Source organism: Dermochelys coriacea, chromosome 1, assembly GCF_009764565.3.
Source record: "Dermochelys coriacea isolate rDerCor1 chromosome 1, rDerCor1.pri.v4, whole genome shotgun sequence".
NCBI lineage: Eukaryota > Metazoa > Chordata > Testudines > Dermochelyidae > Dermochelys > Dermochelys coriacea.
In genome coordinates, this window is record NC_050068.2 from 125,779,126 (window position 1) to 125,806,852 (window position 27,727).

At 41.8% G+C, this 27,727-nt stretch overlaps 2 protein-coding genes across 6 annotated transcripts in view; both read right to left on the reverse strand.

Moving 5' to 3' along the window:
* On the reverse strand, positions 1–27,403 carry LOC119860051 (arylsulfatase D-like). 5 transcript variants are annotated; one of them, XM_043498271.1, is made up of 10 exons: positions 23,267–23,547; positions 22,609–22,758; positions 20,283–20,404; positions 16,401–16,523; positions 9,648–10,071; positions 7,198–7,334; positions 6,847–6,981; positions 4,440–4,602; positions 2,200–2,321; positions 1–1,393 (listed from the first exon to the last, which is right to left on the reverse strand). In XM_043498271.1, exons 2-10 carry the CDS (start codon positions 22,704–22,706, stop codon positions 1,023–1,025), a joined length of 1,695 nt encoding a protein of 564 aa, XP_043354206.1. In that variant the 5' UTR covers positions 22,707–22,758; positions 23,267–23,547; the 3' UTR covers positions 1–1,022. The 5 variants fall into 5 exon arrangements, with proteins under 5 accessions (XP_043354206.1, XP_043354253.1, XP_038269125.1 ...); XM_043498318.1 differs by lacking the exon at positions 23,267–23,547 and adding an exon at positions 22,973–23,101; XM_038413197.2 differs by lacking the exon at positions 23,267–23,547 and adding an exon at positions 27,228–27,373 and having other exon boundaries at positions 10–1,393.
* Positions 1–27,727, reverse strand: part of LOC119862187 (arylsulfatase D-like) — a 76,364-nt gene that overhangs the window by 12,869 nt on the left and 35,768 nt on the right. The gene's annotated exons all lie outside the window — the stretch shown is intronic.

The window sequence follows — 27,727 nt, forward strand, 5'->3', positions numbered from 1 at the left end:
TCCATGGGGATCAAACTAGGTACTAAAATGACAGGCTCCTACTTCAGCAGGAGCCATGGGTCAAATTTGTCCCGGTGAATCTGAGTCGAGTTACACCAAGGACGAAATTGACCAAGTATTGCTGAATCCTTTACTGTAGCACCTCATTCACTTAGATATTTGCTTATTATATTACATTACGTAGATTTCTCCGAACTATGATTTTTTTTCTTGTTCATTAATTGAAGTGGTAAATCCCACCAACGATCACTATACTTCTTTATCCAAGATGACCGTAAACATATAAAGTAAGTTTATTTATTTTATACATTTTTATTAGCGTCATTTATCAGTAAAGCTGCCAGTTACAAACTAGAACAGGACGCTTTGCTCACCAACCAAAAGCTACTTTTAGTAATGATTGTGCAAATGACAAAAAAAAAATCGTAAAGAGCAATATTCTGCTTTCTGGCATGCATGATTATTTAACTTTGTTATCCAGTTAAAGCTGCAGTTTGTTCAAAAGTTGTTGAAAAATTGCAGTCGGTTCTTTCGTAAGCCAATTTTACTTTTTCTTGTGTATATATCTGTCAGTTTCAAATATTTATCTATAGCTAAACGCCCATCAGAGAATGGAGTTATACCTCTGCGAGGCAGTGACGTGCAGGGAAAAGGAAGTAATTGTAACACAGAAGCCACTGTGCCTGGATGCCTTATGGCCAAAATATTCAGACCTGGGTGCCTAAAGTGAGGCTCCTAAATACATATTGGAAGGCACAGTCTCTCCAGGTTCTAGTGCATGTGTACATGGAGTGCACTTTATGAACCTAGCTAGTTGGAGAGTAAATGGGAGAAAGCGTTATCATAACCCCCTTGTCCTTACTTACAGCCTCTTTGCTCCCCAGAGAGAGAGGGGGCAGTGGAATGGCATATTTTAGGTATAATTTGGCGCAAAAGAAACATAATTTTTCAGAAATGATATTATTACAAGTTGACGTAGCAGAACATTCACAGTTGCAAGGTTTTATGAACAACCACCTATTTTACAGAGCAGGGTGTGCATTGTCACCCTCTTTATCACACCAGCAAAATGGGAATGTCCCACAGCACGGCTGCAGCCAGGGCTTCCACATAATGTTATACAAAGAGAGCTGTTGTGGGACTGGAGTCAGTGTCTGGCGATGCTCCTGAACAGCTCTTTCTATTCTGCTTATTACTGTGTCAAACAGGGGCTCAGTGTCAGGTGATAGAGGTTTGGCCTCAGACGGGTCTCTGGAGAGATCAAAGAGTAAAGGAGGGTCATGATGGGTTACACCTTCCCCAAAACATGGGCAAATTCCTCTTCCGTAACACGCTCCAGCACCCTCTGGATGGAATATTGGGGTCACATAATGAGCCTTCCACAGTGCACCACCTGGCAGGAGAGAAATCAGATATAGGGACTAAATGATGAATATAACATAGCACTCTAGTATTTGAGAGTGCTCCTTGAAGGAATACAAAGACATTTTACCAATGAAAATACACAAGGTTACACAGCTTCTTAAAGTCCTTCAGAACAGATACTGATTTTGAAAGCACTAGATGTTGTGGAGATGAAAACTTCTGTAGGATGGTACAGTACATGTTTTCATTAAACTTCCGCTTACAGTTTTTCTCTGATTGCAAAGAGTCCTTTGTTGTGGTGCACCTCCTGCTGGTATTAGATATCACTACAACTTCCATGACAGTTCTGACTTACCAAGAATCGCAGGAGTCAATCCATAGGTTCCACAGAACTTGGGCCAAGCACAGACAACTTTACTGAGGCTATGTCTACACTACACAGCTTTTAGTGACACAGCTGTGTTGCTATAGCTGTGCCGCTAAAAGTCATGCAGTGTAGCTGCTGTTTGTCGATTCTCCTGCTAACAAAAAGCTTCCAACCCCAACAAGTGGCATTAGCATTGTCAGCAGGAGAGTGCCCCTGCTGACAAAGCGCTGTTCACACCAGCGCTTGTTGTTCGCAAAACTTTTGTCTTTCGGGGTGTATGTGTTTTTTTTTTTTTTAAACACCTCTGAAAGACAAAAGTTTTGTCATTCAGTTGGCAGTGTAGACCTGGCCTAAGTATTATTGCAAAAAAAAAAAAATCAGTTAGTGGTTGCTATGATGACTGCTCCTATGAGGAGAAAATATTTGCTAGAGTTTGTATCCATCATGGGGAGAATGTCTATACTCACTGTCCTTTTGGTGCCATCGCACCGCATGTAAGTATGACCCACAGTAGTGAAACATGAACTCATGCTCTGACTGTTGAACTTTTCCTTGTAGTAAAGGCATCAGGTTCTGGCCATCAACTACCCTAATGTGATGGAGATAAGAGAAGTCACCAAACTGGGACAATAAATATTGTATTTATTACTCACTCTGCAGTAAAAAATACTTAGTGCCACTGGCACTACATCTACAGATTGTTTACATGTTTATATGTATATAATTTCCCTGCCGCACATGTCCTACATTTAGAACAGCTATTAGAGAAAAGTTAAGCAAATACTGTAAATCCCTAAATAAAATGATTTTTAAAACAAAAATTCAGACTTATCCTATTGAATAGTACACAAACAGTTCTTACAAAGAATTAGTTCTTATGGAAAACTAAGACCCCTATTTAGGAAAGCATCCCTAAAGAGAACAGCACTTAAGCACGCTTTCCTGAATAAGGATGGATTTAAGCACATAAGTGCCTCCCTGAATTGGGGCCTAAATTAGTATTTAATAGTTTTCTTGTAATAACACTGCCAAATAATTTTTTCTTTCCTATGTGACTTAAGAGTCCCATTTTTAAGGTACTTAGGTGCTTTTGAAAATATTACACTGCAATAAAACATCCAGGGCTGGCCCCTATCAGCTGACTTGGGCAAGCGGAACTTGGGCTGCGGAGCTGTAAAATTGCACTGTGGTGCTATATGACTGGAGCATGACTGTTTATATAATTAATATTGCCACTCGTTGGACAGTTGCAACAAATCTTATACAAAGTGTATCATGTAAGGTGTAAATGGAAAAGTTATGATTTGATTAGTAGGATTATCCTGTTTATACGCATGTATCATTTTTGTATCTGAAGTTATGAATATTGGCTACATAGATCTAGATTTCAAATGTGTTTGCTCCTGGGATAACACCCACAAGGTAATTTACGTCCAGTCTGGCCAGCACATTGTGAATGAACTATTCAAGGTGATGGCCCATTAAAGAACACTTAAATATCACAATGGGCCACAGAAGAAGTTTGTTCTCACCCGGTAAGCCTTCTTGTAGATGCTTTAGCCAGAATATGGGTAATGACTCCTATGAGTCATCAAGGCATGCAAGGGCACGTGACAAGCTCATGTGATCCTGGACTCCATCTTGTGCCTCTAATTTTCCACAAACTAAGACTGAGAGCAGTCCCTCCACATGGGAGAAGATATAAAGGACCATGGCAGCATCTCCATTTTGCCTCTTTCCTGCTCTGATCCCTGGGCTGTGGACTTGCACTAAAAGGAGCATTCCAACCATTCCAACTGAGGACCTTCCGGTCGTCTGGAAGTTACCAGAGACTTTACAAGCCAGCAGTCTGTAATATCACTGCTACAAACCTGATCCAAGAACTTTGCAATGTATGTATATAATTTATTTGACTACTTTAACTCTCTCCTTCTTTTCTCTTATAAATAAACATTTAGATATTTAGATACTAAAGGATTGGCAACAGTATGATTCTTGGGTAGGATCTGAGTTATATATTGATCTGGGTATGTGGCTGATCTCTTGGGATCAGAAAAACCCTTTGTTTAGTTTAATGAAATTGGTTTTCAATTACCACTCATCATAAAGTTTAGTGTCTGGGTGGTGAAATAAGGGCTGAAATGCCTGAGGAGACTGCATTTTTGACTTCTTCTTAACCAGTGTGGTGAGACGGAAGTTTACTTTTGTTACTGGTTTGGAAAATCTAATGATTGAATAACCAGCAGCTTGGGGGTGAGTCCAGCCTATTTCTCAGCAGTTTGTCCTGAATCTGGTGTTCTCAGATGTGATCCACTGAGGCATGGTGACATGCACTGTAGGCTTTTGGGCTTAGGCTAGAACCTGGGATCTGAGAATCAAGCAGGGAGGGTTTCAGAGCCTGGGGTCTATTCCAAGCTCAGACATTTACACAGCAATGTTATAGCCCCACAGCCTGAGCCCTGTGAGCCCGAGTCAACTAACATGGGCCAGCTGCAGCTTTTTTATTGCAGTTGTAGACATACCCTTAATTAGTTCATTTCATAATCTCTGGAGTTTCCGTGTTCGGACAACTATCCTACTCCCATGCACTACATGCTGTAACCCATAGTGTGCATACCACACTATGAATGTAAAGTTTAGCAAGAGCCTAAGCAGCAATATTGTCGTTACAGATATAGTGAGTGAATATACTTTGTTGTCTCCATACCTGTCCTGGGGCACTATCCCTCCAGCCAGGTGAACCACTGTGGGATAAATGTCCATAAGGCTTGTAGGTTCATCAATAACTGTGTCAGCAGGAAAGACTCCTGGCCATCTAAGTATCCCTGGCACACGGATGCCTCCTTCCCAGCCTCCCATGCCTTTTCCACCTACAGCAAAGTGACATAGCAGTTATGACTCATTAACAGACATTAGACTTGTGCATGAAATTAGAGACAGATGGCAGCAGCACATTGCTAAGGTTTAATTCCGTGGTTAAGTTCTGATTTCATAAACTTCGAGAGGGATGCACAGAATCACTCAAAAAGTAAAAATCAAACACACCCTCAAACTGGGAGGGTGTGTGTAATTAATGTCTGTTGCAATGACTTGCAGCTTGGGATAGATGGGAAAATGGGCAAGCAAGCTTTCAAATATATGTTCTTCGGCAATAATTTTCTCTCTTTTCCCCTCACACAGCTCTTCCTGCACTCAGCTGTTAGTCTACATCCTTATGTAGGGTCAGAATGGGGCAACAGGAAACTTTTGAGCGCCTACACCAAATAGCCGTATGGCCTAGCAAAAAGGGAGAGACTGGAAACATCTGAGAGTGCACAAGACTGAAGGGTATGAAATACGTCTTAAAGCATTTAAAGAGCCTCATCCCCCATTTTAATTCAGAGTTTCAGTACAGATTGGTTCTGTTTAGACATGGGCTAACATTTTCAAAAGTGACTCAGCATGTAGGATTTAGTCACGTAGGAGTCTAAAACCTAAGTGTCTATTTCACTTTTGAAAATGAGATTTAGGTTCCAAAGTCACTTAGGTGGTTTTGAAAAAGTTACCCGAGAACTTCAAGACCAGAAACATGAATCTCAATAATACAAAAGCTGTCATATACCCTTATTTGAACTTTCAGTCAAATGTTTTTCCCTAACCACATTCTACACAGGAATAAGACAGATATAGATAGAATAAGATTTTTACACAGATCAAGCATCAGAATGCTCAGACTGCCTATGTGCTGAAGAAAAGATGTGTAGTGTGGTATAGTTGGGTACACCCAATATAGCCATCAGGTTTCCATGTCTTTTAGGTGCTCGCCATTGCAACCTTGTTTTCCCCCGCCCTCCAAATCCCATCAGACTCATTCACCAAATCTATAAGTTCTCCCCCCCACCCCACCCCCCACTGTTCCTCTGATATTCTTGTTAACTGCTGGAATTAGCCTACCTGCTTGTCACCATGGAAGGTTTTCCTCCTTTCCCCCCCTGCTGTGGGTGATGGCTTATCTTAAGTGATCACTCTCCTTACAGTGTGTATGATAAACCCATTGTTTCATGTTCTCTGTGTGTGTGTATATAAATCTCTCCTCTGTTTTTTCCACCAAATGCATCTGATGAAGTGAGCTGTAGCTCACGAAAGCTTATGCTCTAATAAATTTGTTAGTCTTTAAGGTGCCACAAGTACTCCTTTTCTTTTTGCGAATACAGACTAACACGGCTGCTACTCTGAAACCTGCTTCCATTCAATGGCAGCAATCAGAGCCACTTTACAGTCCAGCTGCCAGGAAGAGCCAGGAGCTAGGAAAAGTTCCTCCTTCCCCTCCCTGAAAGCAGGCAAACTCTCCCTTTCAGCAGAACACAATTTCCACAGCTCAGGGAGTCACAGTTTCAAGTCTTTGCCCCTGGCTGTGTACTTGGCAAGTGCTGCACTAGAAGTCAGGCCAGGTTGCAAAATTAATACAAGCTGCAGTTTGAAAAATGAAAACATTTACATGCTTTCTGATCAGCATTTGTCTTGTGTAGAATATACTGAAAGCAACAAAACCGTGCAGTAATTGCCTTCTCACTGTAAGGGACAGCACACTCCTCCTTTCCTTTTCTGTTCTGATTACCCATGTATCTATGATTTCTGGGGTACAATAAGTAACCATAATTGAATTTGTCTGACTGCATGGAAATCATTCACATTTACTCTCTAGTAGGAATGATTCCATAAAATGCCATTGAAGCTTGTGAATGTCAAGAGTTTGTATACACAAAGAAGAAAGCTTTTTTTGGTACCACTTTTCCTTACGATTTTCCCTTGATCTCTACGAAAGATCAGTTAATAACTATTTTAATACAAATATTTTTCCCTTCTATGAAGCCTTCCATCCAAGGAACTCGCAATGATTTACAGGTGTTTTGCAAGCTTCACAATACCATTGTGAGACAGGCAAGTTTAATATCTTCATTTCAGAGAAACAAGATGGAGCACAGAGAGATTAAGTTTTCTGACCATGGTTACACGACACCTGTGCTAGAACTAGGAATAGAACCCAACTCACATTGAGCCCATCAGTGTTAGTCAAGCAAATTAATTTTCTATTACATTTCTAACCTTAAAAGAAATCGTAACATATTTCTTACCTTTATATATGCCATTCCAGCCACCTAGCTGAGTTTTTCCTTCTTGAGCCTCCAATTGTCCTCCATGGTCAGAGGCAAAATATGTGAATGTGTTGTTTTTTAAATCTTCCTTGTTAATAGCATCAAGAATTTTGCCTGTAAATTAAAGAAAGACAGAAAAACAGTCAAAAGTTTGCTATGAATCAAACAAAAAGATCAAGATCTAATTAAAATGATCAGGACACTAAAGCTTTGCAGAGCCCTTGCAGAAACCTTTAATAGCTTTTAAGACTCTAAAAACTTGGTCGATATCAGTATTTCACTTTTACACTGATACATTTAAAGAAAGTCTCTTTCATAAAGGAAACTTACCCACCAACCAATCCATTTCTTCTACATTGTCTCCATATAAGCCGTGTTTGCTCTTCCCAAGAAATTTCTCCGTGGTGAAAAGGGGTGTGTGAACATGTAAAAAGGAAACGAAGAGGAGGAATGGTCCATGCTTGTTTCTTAAAGAATTAAATGAATATTTTTGTTGTGCACTTGGAAAATTCTAGAAGCTTTCACATTCACACATGTACACATACATTATAACTAGCACCACATTCATCCTGACATAATGCCACTGACCTTAATTTGGCCCATCCAGAGCATTCTGTCTCGTAATATGCACAATGGATGACACTAGCTATTTTGGGGGGTAATGTCTCTCCCCAGAAGGGTTTGTATTACAATGCACCAAACGGTATATATTTTCAAAATAATTTCCCTAGTGAGAACGATCTCAGAACCTCCGAACAAGAGGGCTTTACCTCAACACAAAATTTAGCTATTTTCTACTCTGTAATAAAGAGAAAGAGAGAGTGTGGCACCATGGAAGGCTGTAAACTGGGTGAAAGAAAAAAGAGGGACACACGATAATGGAACAGTTAGGCAGAAATAAATGTCAGACTTCAAGGTATCACATGTAGTCAGGAAGGGTAAATTTTTAAAAAACACCTCTATGACTGAGGCTTCTAAGTCCAATTTTCAAAGCAATTTAGGCACCTTTACTTACAAAAATATTTAAATGCCTAAAGATGCAAATAGATGCCTAGAGGAATATTTAAAAGTGCCTAAGTGAGTTAAGCATCTAACTCAATGGTGGGCAACCTGCAGCCCGCGGGCTGCATGCGACCCGTCAGGGTAATCTGATTGCGGGCCGTGAGACATTTTGCTGATGTTGACGGTCTGCAGGCCCAGCCCCCCACAGCTCCCAGTGGCTGCAGTTCACTGTTCCCAGCCAATGGGAGCTGTGGGAAATGGCAGCCAACATGTCCCTGCGACCCACCGCTTCCCGCAGCTCCCATTGGCTGGGAACGGTGAACCGCGGCCACTGGGAGCTGCGGGGAGCCGGGCCTGGGGATGGTCAATGTCAGTAAAATGTCTCACGGTCCGCAATCACATTACCCTGATGGGCCGCATGCGGCCTGCAGGATGCAGATTGCCAACCACTGACTAACTCCTACTGAAACTCTTTCACTGATAGTCAGTGGGACACAGGCTCTTAAGTGTCTATGCCACTTTTGAAAATGGGACTTAAGCACTTCTGAAATTTTTACCTGAAGTTTTATCTGCTATGTATAGCACAGTACAATTATCTGGATGTCTCATGGGGTTTTTTGTAGTTTGTTCCCTTCCAGATGAGAACCAAAGGGGATGAGCTGCTGCAGGAGGCAGGATACCTGACCAAATAGATCAAACAGTCTATTTACTATGGTTAATTAGTCTATATTCATATGTAAAAAAAAAATAAAGATGTCTGAAAGGGAGTAAGAGCAATATAAGCCACAGAGAGAATAGCCTGGCAACCACTGTAGGAGAATTGCTGGATTATGTAGCGCTGGACCAGAAACAGCCCTCCATTAACAGAGATGGAGGGCTGGCAAGAGAGAAAGAGCAGCCTGAAAGCTAAAAGAGGGGATGACGGGCTAGTAGCGTGTGTGTGTCTGTGTGTGTGTGGGGGGGGACAATAATGGAAACCTAAAAAATAAGTGATTGCCAAAGAGCATGTTTTATTTGCAGCAGTCTTGTGCTGTAATGGTGCAACTTTTCACTGGTACAATGGAGAGTATGGGCCATCAGGCTGCAGCCCATCACAAGATCTCCATAAAAATTACTTATTCTCTCACTACAGCTTTTCAAAAGCATTTAAGTGATTTTGGAGCTTGCACCCCACTGATTTTCACTGGGACTTATAAGCCTAAATCACTGGCACTTTTGAAAATCCTACCCATATGGGTCAACAAGGTGGTCCCAATTCTGCGAAGACTTACACCTCAGATGATACCATGGACTTTGGCCCAGCATTCTTTCATGATAAATATGAAGAGATAGATTTAGTTAGAAAAAATCTTTTAGAGTTTGGCTGACAGCTGGAGAAGCTACACAGTGTTGTTTTGCAAATAATAAAAAAAATGAAAAACAAGTCCTTGGTCACATATGTCACCAGGTTAAACCCTATCTTATTTGAAAAGCTCCAGGTAGTTCCAGATCCAAGATTGCTGAAATAAAGTCGAATCTGTGGTGTACTCATTTGTTGTTAATACTCAAAATGCTCTCCCCATTAACATGTCATTCATGCATGTTGTCTTGGCTCCAGAAACCAAGTCAGTGAGCAATGTGTTTGTGGGCAGAAATTTCTTATGTGTTTCAAAAATATCTGAAAAAGAATTATCCAGAGACATTAACAGATTATGCAAAAAACTCCACTTGCACCAAGGATCTTAAAAACACTTCTGGGATCTCATCTCCTTTAAGAAAAAAGGAAGGCCTTTAGTTACCTTTCAATAAATGAAACTGCTTCCTTAACCATGAGGGCAGCCGTCCTTTCCAACTTCATAGGTTGTTCAGTAATATCATAGTTCCGCATCAGGATACAGTTCCAATATTGCACAAATCCATAACTGGAGTACCAGGAAGTGAAAAAAAGAGATCCAGCTAAGGCAAAGAAGGCAACTATTTTCCAGCTGGCAGAAATCAAGTCAGTAAGCTTTCCAATGATAACTGTGAGCACAGCAAGGGCAATTATTTGAGTGTAAAGCCAGAGTTTGGCTTGAAGGGCTGCATCCAACTCGGGAGGTTTGTTTTTCTGACAGTTGTTTAGGAGAGTAAAAGGCATGCCATAAAAATAATCAAAACCATGGTTTGAAGGGTGGTGGCAGTGATCATTGAGGGCTTCACAGTTCACACCCTGATGCCACTTCCCTGAAAGTTAAATAAACAAAGAAAGGCAATTGTTAGGGTTGGGATTTTCAAAGAAGCCTTAGGAGAGCTAAGTGCCCATTTAAATGGCAGTTGGGCACATAAATCCCCTAGGTTCCTTTGTAACTCCCAGCCTAGAACATTAAAAGCACTTGTAAAAGATGGAGTTAGCACGCCCTGAAATGCAGGTGTCTGCTGTGCAAGACTCGGAAGAAGAACCATGGATTTTAGTCCCTCCCTGTGTTTGCAGTCTTTTATTATGTTTGTCTTAACACAGGCCCTGAATCTAAAAAAGAGATCTTCATAGGTGGATCCTTGCACCTATGTGGAATTCCAGTGAAGCCAGTAGAACTCCATACTGGCATAAAAGTTTCTGTGGACTCTGTCGGGGTTTCTGGGGTCATAGACTAAGCTACCCAGGGAAGGGATTTGTTTTGTAAAAAACATTAGTCTGCATCTATGCAGCCATATAAGAAAGGAATACTGAAACATACTACAGGAAACACATGTACCAACATTTGTGAAATAATAGTTTTCTACAAATGTAGGCAATTATAGCTATAATAAATGTGAAGTGAAAGGAATGCCACTAGTTTTCTGTAAATGTAATTCTTCCCCCAAAATGAATACCAGTTATTCTTTCAATTTTGGCATATGGCAACGTGCGATTCAGTTATATATATATATATATATATATATATATATATATATATATATATATATATATAACCCACAAAAAACTATGTTAAAACAACATTTTTAAGATTGCCTATGTCCAAGTGTATTTAAGGAGATTTATAAATCCAAATGTAATGGTCTACCTAAACTTAATTCCAAAATCTCTGTGCACTATAAGCCTCCTCCCCAAATAAGTCTTCTCAGGTTGTCAGACCCACACCAGTATCTAATCCTCTATTTTTTCTTCTGTATAAACCAGTAGTTCCAAATTCCAACAGAAAATGCCTGATTTTCCTCTTATTACAAATCCAGAAAAAATATGAAAGATGAATTTGCAAGCACTGCAAACTTTTTTCTTGTTGACTTGATATGCACAAAGAATTGCTTCCAGCTTATATAAAATGAACACAGCTTCTAGTAAGAGGACATCTACACTGCAATGTAAGCCTGGGCTCAGACTCTGGCTTGAGTTCAAATCCTTCTTCCATCTACATACAAATCTCTCAGACTCGTGCTCAGACCTAGGGTCCTAGGACCATCTGGAGCTAGGAGGTCTGAGCCTTTGTCAAGCCAGGATCCAGAGTTAGAGCCCTATTGCTTTGCAGTGTAGACACAGTCATGGTTAACTCATGTCCTGTAAGTCTGCCAAAAGTATCCTACAATTCCATGGGCCAACTTCCTTTGTCCTCTCTATCCCAACAATCTCCAATCACCTGCAGTGAAAATGGAAGCCACCCCTTTTGGCGAGCAGCAGCAGCAGTTCATCAAGTCAGCATTAAACCTTGCATTGTCTTCTGACCACCAAGCTGCAAATACCATCAAAGAACCTTCTGTGTTTGCAACGGAAACTGAACAGAACAAACCTTTTGCAAAGCACGCTGCCTAATGATCATGGGAGCACAGCCAGATTTTGGTGACTCTCCGGTGAGAAGCCAGAAACACCATAGACTTTAGTAAGACTACCTGGAATTATCCCACATATCAGCAGATAGCTAAAAAGCTGGAAGTGCTGCAAATTTTCTGGACTGGTGAGCAAGGCAGGGAGCGGATTAAGAGGCTGAAGAGCAAGTGCCGGAAGACCAGGGACCAGAACTGCACCTCAGGCAACTCGCCAGCCAAATGCGCATTTTATGAGGGGTTTGATCGAGTGCTGGGCCCTGTGCACGATGACCTAGTCAGCTGGGATGGTGCCGTGCAGAATTCATGCTGGCCCTTGAATTCATCATGTTTAAATTCTTTATGCGAAAGTTCTGGACCCACTGCTTGTCATCCCAGTTCTGCATGAAGATGTGATGCCACCCGTCTGTGCGTGTGACCCTGTGTCAGAAGCGCCGGTGTACATGGGGGCAATCAGAGGCTATACTGAGTACAGTGAGCAGCATCAGCCAGTGAGAGTCTGCCATGCCTGGGTACTCTGCCTCCTCCTGCTCTATCATAAAATCAGTCAGGTGCCTTTGGTGGGTCAGCAAATGCCACCAAAAGGTCCACCAGTGTCTCATAGAAGCTCTGCCCATTTCCTGACACAAGTGTGAAAGCACAAGCAAGAGAAGTTCTTCAAAAGGCACCTCCTTCATGTGGCTGGCTCCAGTAGCTCAGAGCGCAAAGATCACAATGAGTCCTCGGCAGGCTGTGCTGGTGGGCTGTTCAAACTTCCTCTAACATGCAAGATGGACAGTCAAGTTTTCCCACAGTGCACCACAGTCAAAGGGGTAGAGCAACCACATTTGGGGAGGGCGCTAGGGAGTCTGGGATATGGCTGGTTTGACTCGGGGCTGTGTGCTGCGGTGTAGATGCCAGAGCCCCAGTTTCAAACCCAGATTAGAAAATTGTTAACATAGGATTAAGAGTTAATGTAAATACTCCAGCCCCAGGTTTTCAGCTGACTCGAGTTCCACTAACGCTGGGATTACCCTTAGACCAGTGGTTCCCAAACTGGGGTTCGTAGAACGTTACTGGGGGTTCGCCAGAAAAATTTCACTAATGGTGGCGAGAGGACCCCGGGCATTGGAGGCAGCAAATGAGGTTTGCAACTATGTTAATACTAAGTTTCGTTCCTCCATGACCTCACTTTTTAATTTTAAAAAAATGTGGGTTATCACATACTTGGGTATGTATTAAAGGTTCACGAGTCTCAAAAACTTTAGATCCAAGATGGCAAAGGTGGAATAGCACACTAGATCACATCAAAATTCATCTTGCGAGCAAGTAAAACAAGATGCGAGGAATCTTCCATTGGTGTCAAAAAGCAGACAACTACCTGAAGAAGGATCATTTTAATTTACTGAAAGAGCCAACAGCCAAAATGAAAGTGGTCACTGAGTTTGTATTGGGAACTGGTAAGACTGAGTTAAAAATAACCTTTGCTAAGGAAAAAGCTTGATGGTAATGGTTAGCAGGTATCAGAGTAGCAGCCGTGTTAGTCTGTATTCGCAAAAAGAAAAGGAGTACTTGTGGCACCTTAGAGACTAACAAATTTATTAGAGCATAAGTTTTCGTGAGCTACAGATCACTTCATTGGATGCATTTGGTGGAAAAAACAGAGGGGAGATTGATATATACACACACAGAGAACATGAAACAATGGGTTTATCATACACACTGTAAGGAGAGTGTCCAAGATCCATAAACCTGGAAATCCTGGATGCCCCATCATCTCAGGCATTGGCACCCTGACAGCAGGATTGTCTGGCTACGTAGACTCCCTCCTCAGGCCCTCGTTACCAGCACTCCCAGCTATCTTCGAGACACCACTGACTTCCTGAGGAAACTACAGTCCATTGGTGATCTTCCTAAAAAACACTAGCCTAGCCACTATGGATGTAGAAGCCCTCTACACCAACATTCCACACAAAGATGGACTACAAGCCGTCAGGAACAGTATCCCCGATACTGTCACGGCTAACCTGGTGGCTGAACTTTGTGACTTTGTCCTCACCCATAACTATTTCACATTTGCTGACAATGTATACCTTCAAATCAGCGGCACTGCGATGGGTACCCGCATGGCCCCACAGTATGCCAACATTTTTATGGCTGACTTAGAACAACACTTCCTCAGCTCTCGTCCCCTAATGCCCCTACTCTACTTGCGCTACATTGATGACATCTTCATCATCTGGACCCATGGAAAAGAAGCCCTTGAGGAATTCCACCATGATTTCAACAATTTCCATCCCACCATCAACCTCAGCCTGGACCAGTCCACACAAGAGATCCACTTCCTGGACACTACGGTGCTAATAAGCGATAGTCACATAAACACCACCCTATATCGGAAACCTACTGACTGCTATTCCTACCTACATGCCTCTAGCTTTCATCCAGATCATACCACACGATCCATTGTCTACAGCCAAGCTCTACGATATAACCGCATTTGCTCCAACCCCTCAGACAGAGACAAACACCTACAAGATCTCTATCATGCATTCCTACAACTACAATACCCACCTGCTGAAGTGAAGAAACAGATTGACAGAGCCAGAAGAGTACCCAGAAGTCACCTACTACAGGCCAGTCCTTGCTTACAGACAGCCCCCCAACCTGAAGCAAATACTCACCAGCAACCACACACCACACAACAGAACCACAAACCCAGGAACCTATCCTTGAAACAAAGCCCGTTGCCAACTCTGTCCTCCTATCTATTCAGGGGACACCATCATAGGGCCTAATCACATCAGCCACACTATCAGAGGCTCGTTCACCTGCGCATCTACCAATGTGATATATGCCATCATGTGCCAGCAATGCCCCTCTGCCATGTACATTGGCCAAACTGGACAGTCTCTACGTAAAAGAATGAATGGACACAAATCAGACGTCAAGAATTATAATATTCAAAAACCAGTTGGAGAACACTTCAATCTCTCTGGTCACTCGATTACAGACCTAAGAGTGGCTATCCTTCAACAAAAAAGCTTCAAAAACAGACTCCAATGAGAGACTGCTGAATTGGAATTAATTTGCAAACTGGATACAATTAATTTAGGCTTGAATAGAGACTGGGAATGGATGAGTCATTACACAAAGTAAAACTATTTCCCCATGTTATTTCTCCTCCCCATCCCTCCCCCCACTGTTCCTCTGATATTCTTGTTAATTGCTGGAATTAGCCTACCTTGCTTGTCACCATGAAAGGTTTTCCTCCTTCCCCCCCCTGCTGCTGTTGATGGCTTATCTTAAGTGATCACTCTCCTTACAATGTGTATGATAAACCCATTGTTTCATGTTCTCTGTGTGTGTATATATCAATCTCCCCTCTGTTTTTTCCACCAAATGCATCCGATGAAGTGAGCTGTAGCTCACGAAAGCTTATGCTCTAATAAATTTGTTAGTCTCTAAGGTGCCACAAGTACTCCTTTTCTGTTAGCAGGTATGGAACTGTCCAGGGAAAGGGTGAAATTCCCCTAAATGAATTAGCACAAAAATATTCTGATGAAAAATCAAAATATTCTCTTTTTTGTGATGATTCGTCAATAAGCAAATTCAAGTGATATCATGTCCTCGGATTTTTTTGGCATCTCTACTTGTGTGTTTATATACTCATATTTTATTGTTTGCTTTTATTCTGTGATCTGTAAGTAAATAACTAAATATATTCCTGGATTAGTCTTCAGACCGCCTCCTCAGAAAAAAGCACCTGCTCTTCTCACCTATTATTAGGTGTTACAAAGGCAAACAGGACCAATGACTTGACTTCTATGCTATACCATCACACACTTGGATAGCTCTTCACATTTTCAAATGCTGCTTAATAATCCTGAGATAGCACAAGCTATTTCTGAACACGGCTGGGCTTACCTACCTATGAGTGGGGAACATATTATATTAGCCAGGTACATACTACCTACCTGCTGTTAAATTCTATATCCCTTTCCCCCTCTAAAGCCAAAAGTAATGATTAAAGTCCTTCCTTTGCTGGATTTCTGTCTGTATATATATCTATATATCTATATATATCTATTTCAAAGGAAGCACTGAGAGAGTTTTGTTAAGCTTTGGAAAGGCTCCTGGACCTAGTACAAAGCTCAGTTGTTCTAACCATTGTAACCATGCCACTTCTTATGACATATTTTACTTCTCCTATTTTATGCTCCAATGGGTTCAGATGATTAAATGTCCAATGGTAATGTCAGCTCTTTGGGGTAGGGCCTATCTTTTCATTATGCGTGGGTAAAGCACCTACCACATTAGGGCCACAAGCCCCAATTGGGAGTCTCTAAGTCTTTCCACACTACAAATATTAAACAGTACTAGTTTATTACAGTATAGGATGAGTGTACAGTTATTATAAATATCAGAGAGACAGTGTTTCCTAATGGACAGAGCACTGGATGGTGACTCAGGAAATCTGGGTTCTATTCCTGGCACTGCCGCTGGCCTGCAGGGTGACCTTGGGCAAAAGTCCTGTGTCTCAGTTTCTCCATTTGTCAAATGGAGATAATAATACTGACCTCCTTTGTAAAGCACTTTGAGATCTACTGATGAAAAGCACTATATAAAAGCATCTATTAGTTATTTTTTTCACCTGCTCAGGGGCTACACATCTGTTACTGACAGACAGTTAAGAGAAAATAAAAACCCAAACAGTCTCCCAAACATCGGGGTAATCATTCCTGTGCCATCTCACGATAAAACATATTCCTACATACCTATAAGTCCCGTGGTGTAACCCTGCTGATGCAGCACCTTGGCAAAAGTGGTTTCATTTACAGGGAGTCCTCCTGACCCAGCATTCCACTGCAGGGCACGATACCCATTACTGGAAGCCAGGCCTGCAGTACATAACAAAATACACCGAGTCATTTTCTGCTTGATTTTTCGTTGTTTTCATTGCTTAGGCCACACTCCTGCCAAGATTTAAGCAGGGTTAGGTAATATCTTTTATTGGACCAACTTCTGTTGGCGAGTGAGACAGAAGAGCTTTGTGTTAGCTCAAAAGCTTGTTTCTTTCACCAGTGGAATTGGTCCAATGAAAGAGATTACCTCACCCACCTTGTCTCTCCAATGTACTGGGACCAACACAGCTATAATGACACTGCATAGAAGATTTATGCATGCACTTAACTTTGAACCTGTGGAACTATTCATGGGGCATAAAGCACACCCACATAAGTCTTGCAGGATCAAGGCCATAAGAATAAAATGTAGCAGTCCCAAATTGTTTATATACTAATGTATGTATTTGCACCACATGCATTATTGTGGTATCAAAGTGCTTCAATGAGTCAAGAACCGAGCAAGACAATAAACAAATAATATTTGGCACTGTTTTTTGCATCAGAGAGGAGGGATGGCCCGTGCTTTAGGGCATTAGCCTGGGAATTGGGAAGCCTGGGTTCCATTCACTGCTCTGTCACAGACAGCTCTATCTAGCCAAGGGTAGTACCATGTGACTTGCAGAATTGCTAACATCCTACTTACAGCTAAGAAAAGGGGAAAAAAAACATGATCTGGGCAATTACAGACCTGTTAGTCTGCCCTCAGTAGTATACAAGGCTTTTTAACAAATTGTGAAGGACAGAATAATTAAATTAATGGAGGTAAATGGTAAAGGGGATGTAACACAACAAGGGTTTGCCAAAGATAAATCATGCAAGTCTAACCTGATTTTGTTCTTTGAGAAAATAACTGATTTTTAGATAAAGGAAGTGCAGTAGATCTAATATACCTAGACTTCAGGAAACCATTTGACATGGTACCACATTGCAAATGTTTAGTTAAATTAGGGAAGGTAGGGATCAGTACAAGCATTGTAAGGTGGATGAGGAATTGTCTAAAAGGGGAGAAGGCATCAGGCTGAAAGGTGAATTATTGGACCAGAGGGAGGTTACTAGTGGAGTTCCTCAAGGATCAGTCTTGGGACCAATCTTATTCAATATTTTTATTAATGACCTTGGTACAAAAAAGTAGAAGTGTGCTAATGATGATCATTTGCTGATGATACATAGTTGGGAGGCATCATCAATTCGGAGGAGGACTGGAATGTTACACAGGAAGATCTGGATGACCTGGAAGACTGGAGTGATATAAATGGGATTAAATTAAACATCACACACTTCGGATCTAATAATAAGAATTTCTGCTACTAGTTGAGGTCTCATCAGTTGGAAGCGACAGCGGAGGAGAGAGACCTGGGTGTGGGGTCGATCACAGGATGACTGTGAGTCACCAATGTGATGTAGCTGTGAAAAAGGCAAATGCAATCCTAGGACGTAACAGGTGAAGCATTTCCAGTAGAATTGAGAAGTATTAACGCCATTGGACAAGACCTCATTTGGAATACTGTGTGCAATTCTGGTCACCCATGTTCATGAAAGATTAATTTAAACTGGAACAGGTGCAGAGAAGAGCTAATTGAATGATCAGGGGAACAGAGAGCCTATCTCATGAGAGGAGACTGGAAAAACTTGGCTTGTTTAGTCTAGCAAAAAGAAGGCCAAGAGGGAATATGATTGCTGTCAATACATAAGGGGGTAAATACTAGTGAAGGTGAAGAGCTATTTAAGCTAAAGGACAATGTCAGCCCAAGAACAATTAGATATAAACTCACCATGAACAATTCAGTCTGGAAATTAGAAGAATGTTTCTAACCATCAGAGGGGAGAGGTTCTGGAACAGCCTCCCAATAGGAGTTGCAGTTAAACTTAACCAGTTTCAAGAGAGAGCTGGACAGATTTATGAGTGCAGTTGTCTGACAGAATTACTTGTGATGGTAAGGAATCTCAGCAACCTTGGGACTGACATCTGGTTTATGTCTTACTTTCCTAAAGCTCATGCTTCAGGCTTTCAGCTGGCTACCTGCTGGGGTCAGGAAGGGATACCCACACTCCAATGTATTTTGTTGGGAGGTTTTTTGTTTGTTTTTTAATCTTCTTCCTCTGAAGCATCAGGAATGGCCAAGCTGGAGATGGGACATTGGACTTATCTTTGGCAAACCCTTGAGGTGGCACCAAGCATTCTCTCTCTTAGGTATGTGGCTGGCTGGTTCTTGCTCACATGCTAAGGGTCAAAATGATACTATATGAGCAATTGGGAAGGAAGTTTCTCCCAGTCAGATTGGCAGTGACCTTTGGAGGTTTTCACCTTCTTCTGCAGCGTGTGGGTCATCTGCCATAATTTTTTGGCTATATCTCACTCAGTCTTTTTCATACTACTGCAAGGGCCGCAGGCTCTGGGCAGTTTGTCCTTCTTATTCTCTGCCTATGACACATAATAGTCTCCTGTGGGATTTGGTCTAATTTCAGTTGTTGGGTTTAGTGTGTGGGTCCTGGGTGGTGGTGGTGGCCTGTGATACAGGGGAGCTCAGACTAGGTCATACCTTCTGGCCTTAGTCTTGATTTGCCTCCATTCCCCTTTTGAAAAATGCAGATAATATTTCCCTATATTGAAGATTGCAAGACACTCAGTATTGCCTTGTGGTAATGGGACCAGATCGATCTCCATCCAAGAGTCTCAGAATTCATCACAAACGTTAATTAAGTCTCATGACACCAGCGTCAGGCAGATAAATATTATCCTCATTCTGCAGGAAGGAATGAAACCCAGTCCCTAGGCTTTAAACACAAAAAGTATACTTATCTCCTCCATGTCTTTGGCTTACACAAGTTTAGGCAAGCTAAGACCAATGTCAAATCTGCATACCACACAGTTTATAACTCTCACATATTTTGTGCTAGCGTTCACATTTATATCAGCTTAAAAGTCACTTCTATAGTTCTGTAATTAGAAGGCTTGCAAATGATATGAGCATATGATAAAGACATAACTACTCAAAACAGCACAGGGAAGTCAAGTTCTTCCTCAAGAGACTGCTAGGACTACAAAGAATAATTAGCTGTCAACAATATCTTGAAAAGCTAAAAGTTAACATAATTTGGTCTCTTTATAGTGTCAAAACACAATTAGAGTCTATAAAATAGCTAATATTGTCATCTGATAACAGCCCTTTGCTCCCTTGCAATGTTGACCTAAAATAAAATTATTTCTCTCTTTTTGTATAATTTTGTGATCTTCCACTCTATAAAGAAATTATTGTGGTATGTCAGTCATCCACTGAAAAAGATTTTAAATAAATGGGAAGGGTTTTCTAAACTGTCACAGCTTGATCATTGTTCATTAGAACCCACTGTATTCCCTTCATCCATAGCTTTCAAGCTCAGCAGAACATAAGAAAGTGGACACAGCATTCTCTGTAAAAGCTAAGGATGTGAAGAATCTCATTTTACATTGGCATCTTTTCACTCCTACTGTAAGACACTTAAATGTGACTCTGACTTTTTTCATATGGTTATGCTGAAGGTTTGTAAAATGATGTTAACCCCCCACCCTCAAAAGTTCATTGTTTACCAAAAGTTACCATCGGAATCTGAGATACCAGCAATAGAGTATTTTCTTCTACTTAGGATAGAAAATTACTGCAGTAACTTATTTCACTATTTGGGGACTGTTGGTAGCTGTTGACTTGTTACTGATGATCACCAGAGCTCAGCTGTTTAAATAGACAGCATTGTATCACTAAAAATGTGCCCAACCTGATCTGATAGGGTATCTGCCAGTCAGGAAAGCTGCTCTGCTTGGAGTACAAAGTGGAGCTGCAGCGATGTGCTGAGTAAGTTTCACCCCTTCCTTGGCCAGCTGGTCAATATTAGGGGTCCTACAAAGAACAAACAAGAGAGGCATATGTTAACACAAGTAGGTAGCAAGTTGAAGGATACATACATAAAACTTATTACAAAAGAAATCAAAACTAACTCAGCTTTCACATGGTTTCCCTGGAAGCACTGCTCTTTTATGCTATATGTATCCTTTAAGAATGTTTGGTACAGTGCTGAGCAGCCTTTCACCACTAGAGAACTAGGACCAAATTCATCCCTGAAGTAACTCCACTGATTTGAATGAGTTAACACAGGTATAAATCTGGCCACTGGTTTCAAATATAGCTTAGTCTGCAAAAATGAAACTACTGCAATTACACATGTAAGTGGTTTCAGAGTAGCAGCCGTGTTAGTCTGTATTCGCAAAAAGAAAAGCAGTACTTGTGGCACCTTAGAGACTAACAAATTTATTAGAGCATAAGCTTTCGTGAGCTACAGCTCACTTCATTGGAAGAGAGCTGTAGCTCACGAAAGCTTATGCTCTAATAAATTTGTTAGTCTCTAAGGTGCCACAAGTACTGCTTTTCTTTTTACATGTAAGTGGGATGCTGAACATAGAAGGAATGATTTCGCATTCAAATGCTTTGACTACAGTAGAACCTCAGAGTTACGGACACCCCAGGAATGAAGGTTGTCTGTAACTCTGAAATGTTTGTAACTCTGAACAAAGTGCAGTTTGGACTCCAGTTTCAGCAGCTGACACTCCAAGCCAGGTTCCAGCAGCTCAATCCCCTCCTCAGTGCCAGCATCTTTCTTGCAGGGAGCTTCTTTCCCTGCATCGGACTGCAACTTTGTCCCCTTTCTGGCCAGAGGAGGGAGGTGTGAAAACAGCTTGTCCTGCTTCCATCCGGGGGCGGGGTGTGTGAAAACAGCACCCCCCCACCAACTCCTTGATGGGGGCGGGGGGAAGGTGTGAAAGCAACGCAGACCCCAGTGCTGCTCCTGCTCTGCCGGCTGCCTTGGGCTGGCAGACCCAGAGTCTTCACTCCTAGATGTAAGTGGCTGCCCCGCGAGTGGGAGTAGGGTGAGGGGAGGACAGGCAGCCCAGATGTGCCTACCTTTAAGATGTAATACAGGCACAGTACAGTATTTGCTTTCTTTTTTTTTCCCTTTTGTCTCCACTGCTGCCTGATTGGTTTCTTTTGGTTTCACATGGCATCTGGTTCACCAGTCAGTCCATAACTCTGGTGTTCGTATCTTTAAGGTTCTACTGTATGTCACTTTTATAACCCTATATTTTGGAGTTCACTGAACCAAAACCTCCTATCAAGTATCTGGAACTTTTGTGAGCCAAGCAGTTACTGTTCAGTGTTGATACTACAGATTACATATGGCAGCAAATAATAATATAGTTACCCAATGATATTTTTATAAGGTTCTAACTCTCCCAGGGGGTAGGACTGCAGCAGTAGGAGGAGGGAAACAGGCCTTACAGACCTTCCTACCTCCATCAGTGGCAGATCTGGACAATGGGGGCAGGAAGTCTACAGGGCTCCTTTCTGGAACCCCAGCACCGCCATGTGAGGCAGGAGGAGACACCCTACCACCTCTTTGGGATTGCCTATAAAAAAGATGGTGCTTCTTCAGGTGGAACAAGCCCTTCTGCTCCTGCTACAGACCCAGGCTAACTGGGAGAGTACAGGCCTTGTGGGCCATCCCTCATGAGTAAATCAGTGAGTGCCAGCCCGCAGGATCCAGTGGGTGGAGGCCTCATGTGCCCGGAAGAAAGGAGTGAGAAAATGGATGAAGGCTGGAGGAAAAGCATAGCACAGAAAGAACCAGGTTTATAGATAAAAAAAAGTAAAAATGGGTAAAGTGTAAGATATATGTAGAGATAGACAAAGGATAAATAATAATGATAAAACAAGTAGTCAGAGGTTAATGGACAGAAAATAAAAGGAAATTCAGATTGAGTGGAAATAATAATGTTGCTTCCTTCCCCCATTTCTTTTCTTATTGTATAGGTAAGGCCCTAATCCTGCAAGTACCTACACATGGACTTAACTATATGTGAGCTGGCCTCATTGACTACAAGAAGACTACTCATATGCATCAAGTTAAGTACATGCATGAGTGTTTGAAAGACTGGGGCCTTGGACTATAAAGTCATTGGGGCTGGAGCTTCTCTTATTTTATGCCTGTAAAACATGTAGCCTACTTGAAAAAATTAAACACATACATATAGTAATGAGAGAGTCTTTACCTTATGGTGTTGTTACCATAGCAACCTATGTCTCCAATGCCAAGATCATCTGCCATTATCAGTAAAATATTGGGTTTAGAATCCACAGCCACACTCATTCCACATGGGTTTGGAAATATGCATAATGCCAGCAGAGCAGTTAGGTAGCTCCTGAAATATAGTAAAACTTAAGTATGAACCACTGTACTGTTCACAATGGAAATGCTAATATGATCCAAGGTTTGAATTAACTTAGGACAAAACGTAGCCCCTGCCTCCACGGACGAGGAGAGTGCTGCTGGCAGCGGGTCTGCTGCATGAGGAAGTGGGAACTAGATACAGGGGTGGGTGGAGAGCAGGGGTCAAAGTAACTTAAATGACTTACCAGTATGCAGGGCAGCCGGGGTCCCGGGCAAGGTGGGGAGGGGCAGCTCTGGGCCCCCAGAAGGGGTGGGGCCTTGGGTAGAAGGGGCAGGGCCTCTGGCAAAATCCCCCAGCCAGCCCTTCAGCACTGCCCGGCCTGTGCCGATTTAAAGGGCTTGGGGCTCCAGCCACAGGTGCAGTGGCAGCAGTGGCAGCTGGAACCCCAGACCCTTTAAATTGCTGAACCCCAAGGCAGCTGCCTCTTTTGCCCCCCTCCCCGTCAGCGGCCCTGCCGGTACGATCAGCGCTTTCTTACCAGTATGCTGTACCGGACCATACTGGCTTACTTTCACCTCTGGTGTACAGCTAAACTCCACAGAGCCTGCTATGAACAGGAGACAGCAGGGCAAAGGCTCCATTGTTGTGTGTACCCTCCCATCTGTTCCTTCCTTCCACATACTGGTCTCCCTGCTCCCAAGTAGGTTACTCTAGTCATTGGGTTGCCTCTGTGGAGGAGCTCTGCAAAGGTCTCTCACTACAGGCCTGCAGGGAAAGAAGATTCCTTATCCCATTTACCCAGCTTTCATGCTGGCCCCAGGATTATAGTCTGAGGGTAAAATTTTCAAAACACAAGAATTAGGGGGTCATTAAATGAAATTAATAGGCAGCAGGTTTAAAACAAACAAAAGGAAGTATTTTTTCACACAACGCACAGTCAACCTGCAGAATGCCTTGACAGAGGATGTTGTGAAGGCCAACACCATAACAGGGTTCAAAAAAGAACTACATATGTTTCCATCAATGGCTATAAGGCAGGATGGGCAGGGATAGTGTCCCTAGCCTTTGTTTGCCAGAATCTGGGAATGGGTGACGGGATGGATCACTTGATGATTACCTGTTCTGTTTATTCCCTCTGGGGCACCTGGCATTGGCCAGTGTCAGAAGACAGGATACTGGGCTTGATGGATCTTTGGTCTGACCCAGTATGACTGTTCTTATGTTCAAAATTGACTTAAGCTCCTAAATCCCATTTTTTCCACACTTTCTAATATACTAAGTATGTCTGTCTCAAACAGGGTCAGCTCTTGAAGAGTTCTCAGCTGCTCCAAATGTCAATTAAAGATTACATTCCTTGAGCCTGATCCCACATTTCTCTCTCTAGCAAAATCCTTGGTGAGGGAATCAGTAATTTTGCTGGAGTAAGACCAGCAGCAGTTCTATAGTACTGCACAAGAAAAGAGTCTCCCAATATCAATCCACTTCTAAGCCTTTAGCTTTTAAAGGATTGCTATCAAGTTGTTTACTCCAAAAATATGATGTATGGAAAGAATAGCTGTCACCCCACAAACAAGCTGGAAACAAAAACATATTTAGAAACAATTCAATGGTATAAAAGAGAAATCTGCTTCATACTGTAAATAAGGAATATGCAGCTGCAGCTACTGAATTGCTTAAGAGCAAAGTTCTTGTCCTTATGCAATCGTCTATTAATAATTTGTGGCATGGCTATATATTGTCACGTGAGAAACTTGGGTCTGGATGCAACTTTGAGAATTCCACTTACTCATACTACTTGTCCTCAGGAAGGGAGGCTGCTGATCACAGTGCAGTTGAGGATAGCTCTTAAAAGTTACACCATGTTGTACTGGTATTATGAACTCCCGCAAAGAGCACAAAGGGTAATACAGTAATAGCCATGCAAGATAGTGGAGCGTAATACATTACACCGGAGGAAAAACAACAGCCCCTAGGAGGACAGGTTAATTCATGCAGGCATTTTTTTTGTCTGAAATGGACTGACAGGAATAACTCTCTTCTCTCCTACTACTAAAATCAAGGCAGTTTGACTTTATGAAAGCTGCTTTTATTAGTATCTACAAGTGTCTTAGCCCTTAATTTCTGCACATCATGAGGCTCTAAATATTTGTCGATGACACTGGAGTTATCAACCCAAAGTAAATTCCTGCTCAGGGTAATAGAATTTTGCTGCCATATGTACATTCCACCTACAGTTTCAAATGGATGCCCTAAGCTGCTGTGCTCATACCTAGAGATGATGGCCTTTCAGTAGTATTTCCCAAAGTATGGAACAAGGGCATTGTGAGATCTAATAACATATTGTTGGAGTAGGCTAGGGTAAAAAGGAAATGTGGAATTGGATTGTACCATGTGCAACAATATTTTTATTGTTCATTCACCCACAGCATGCATAACCACTCATGTTTCTTAAAGAACATATGTGATGTCAAAATATTACCATATCCTCCTTTAAAAAGACCCCCAAATTGTCTTTTCTAGTTAATTTAGGGTGAGCAGATGTCCTAATTTTACAGGGACAGCCTCAATATTTGGGGCTTTTTCTTATATAGGCTCCTATTACCCACAATGGCAGCCTGATTTTTCATATGTGCTATCTGGTCACCCTAAGTTAATCCTAAATGGAATGAAGCCTACATGGGAAATTGGCATCCTGCACTGCTTGTCTAATCACAAGTGAGGAACTGATCAATCTAGGAATGTGTACTAAGGTTGAAGAAATAGGCTCCACAAACAAAAGGAACAGACCAGGAGAGAAAAAATATATATTTTAACATAATGGAATTTTACAGGGAAAATTACAACACATGCAGAATTTCAGGGCAAGCATAGCTGCAAGATTCATCTGAATCTGCATCGCTTGGTAAGCTGGGCCCATTTTAAAGCAAAAGCATTTTAATACATCCAAATACATACCAAAGTTATCTATTTGGGAACAAGGAATGCCAGCCAGGTGATTATGTCTTGGAAGGCAGTGACTGTGAAAAGGATTTAGGGGTCATAGTGGATAAGCAACCGAACATGAGCTCGAGTGCAATACTGTGGCAAAAAGGGCTAATGCTACCCTTAGATATACAAAAAGGGAGTAGTGAGTAGGAGTACGGAGGTGATTTTACTTCTGCATACAGCGTTAGTGAGACCAGTACTAGAATACTGTACATAGTTCTGGTGTCCACATTGTAAAAAGGATGTTGAAAAAGCAGAGAGGGAGCAGAAAAGGTTACAATGATTCAAGGGCTGAAGAAAATATCACAGTGAGAGCCTTAAAAAGAGCTCAATCTTTCTAGCTTATCTAAAACAAGATCAAGAAGTGATTTGATTACAGTGGATATGTACCTTCATGGAGAAAATACTAGGTACTAAATGGCTCTTTAATCTAGCAGAGAACAGAACAACAAGAACTGAAGCCTGACAAATTCAAAGAAATAAGGAGCATATTTTTAACAGTGCGGCTGATTAATCATAGGAACAAACTACCAAGGGAAGAGGTCATCAGATGATGATGATGTCTTTCTGGCAGATATGCTTTGGCTTTACATAAATTATACTTTACATAATCACAAGTAATTGGCCTCAATACAGGGATACCTGGGTGAAATATAACAGCCTGTGATACACAGGAGGTCCGACTACCTGAGTGAATAGTGCCTGCTAGCCCTAAACCTTATCAATCTATAAATCTGCAGATTTTCCTTCAGATGGGACAGCAGGAAAAGAGAAGGGAAGAAAATCAGTGATAGAAACAAATGTAACAAATGAGATGTATGAGGAAAATAGGGCATGTAAAAGTAAATTAACCAGAGAATTACTACAGATCACAAGAAATATATCTAGAGTGCAAAACTCTCAGATACACCAGTATAAATGCACCAGTTTCAGAGTAGCAGCCATGTTAGTCTGTATTCGCAAAAAGAAAAGGAGGACTTGTGGCACCTTAGCGACTAACAAATTTATTAAAGCATAAGCTTTTGGCTGTAGCTCACGAAAGCTTATGCTCAAATAAATTTGTTAGTCTCTAAGGTGCCACAAGTACTCCTTTTCTTTTTATAAATGCACAGTAACTCCACAGATGGTGAAATTGAAAGCAAACTTTTCCCCAGTGTATCTGTGCTTGTCACAACCCAGCAAATCCCAAACTGGAAAGAGCTGAGTTTGTAGGGATCAAAGTAGGAAAGAGGAGAGGAAATAGGGATGAATTGCTATTTTCCTTTCCTAACACTGTGCACATGTTGTTTTCCACTGTTTATGACACAGTGTGCCACCCCATCTGAAGGCAGCAGTTCTGATTAAGCAGACGATTGGAGACAAGGGCAGATAGAAGCTAGCAGAGAAGAGATGCAATTTGACTTGAAAGCCAGACAAAAGTCAAGAAAAACAGACTTTTACTGCCTAGGGTTTACTATTTTGAAACAGCCTGTAAATAAAATTCTGCATCAAAAGAGAATATGGCTCAAAGATACCTGGGAGCCTGTGCAGAGGGCACAAAGAATACAAAGCTCTGACCATGTTCCAGAGGATCTGGACCCACACACCTTCTGCACAAAGGAAAGGTCTTCGAGTGCGACCCCTTGGTACAAGTGGCAGAACACTGCTGGCCGACTCCCATCTGAAAGCCAGATTCCTGCACTGCAAATCCGGAAGCAGGAACTCTGAGAAAGAGAGCCCTGGCAAAGCTAATGTTAGGAAGGCCAGAGAGGGAATAAAGGCAAATTAGAGTCTTCCTTAAAAAGTGTAAACTTCTCTAAGGGATTGAGGGAAAATTCCTCTCTGGAGAAAAAGCGTGGAGCACGTTTTTAAAAGCAGAGTCTGTTTAGCTTTTTCATTCTGCAGGCCATGGTGAGAGAGACAGATCCTTTCTCTGCTCTCTCCCACAACTGCCACTCAAGTTCCACCCCGGGGTGCTTGGTTCTTAAAAGGGACAGATTTTCAAAAGCACAGCTCCCATTGTTCTCAAAGACCA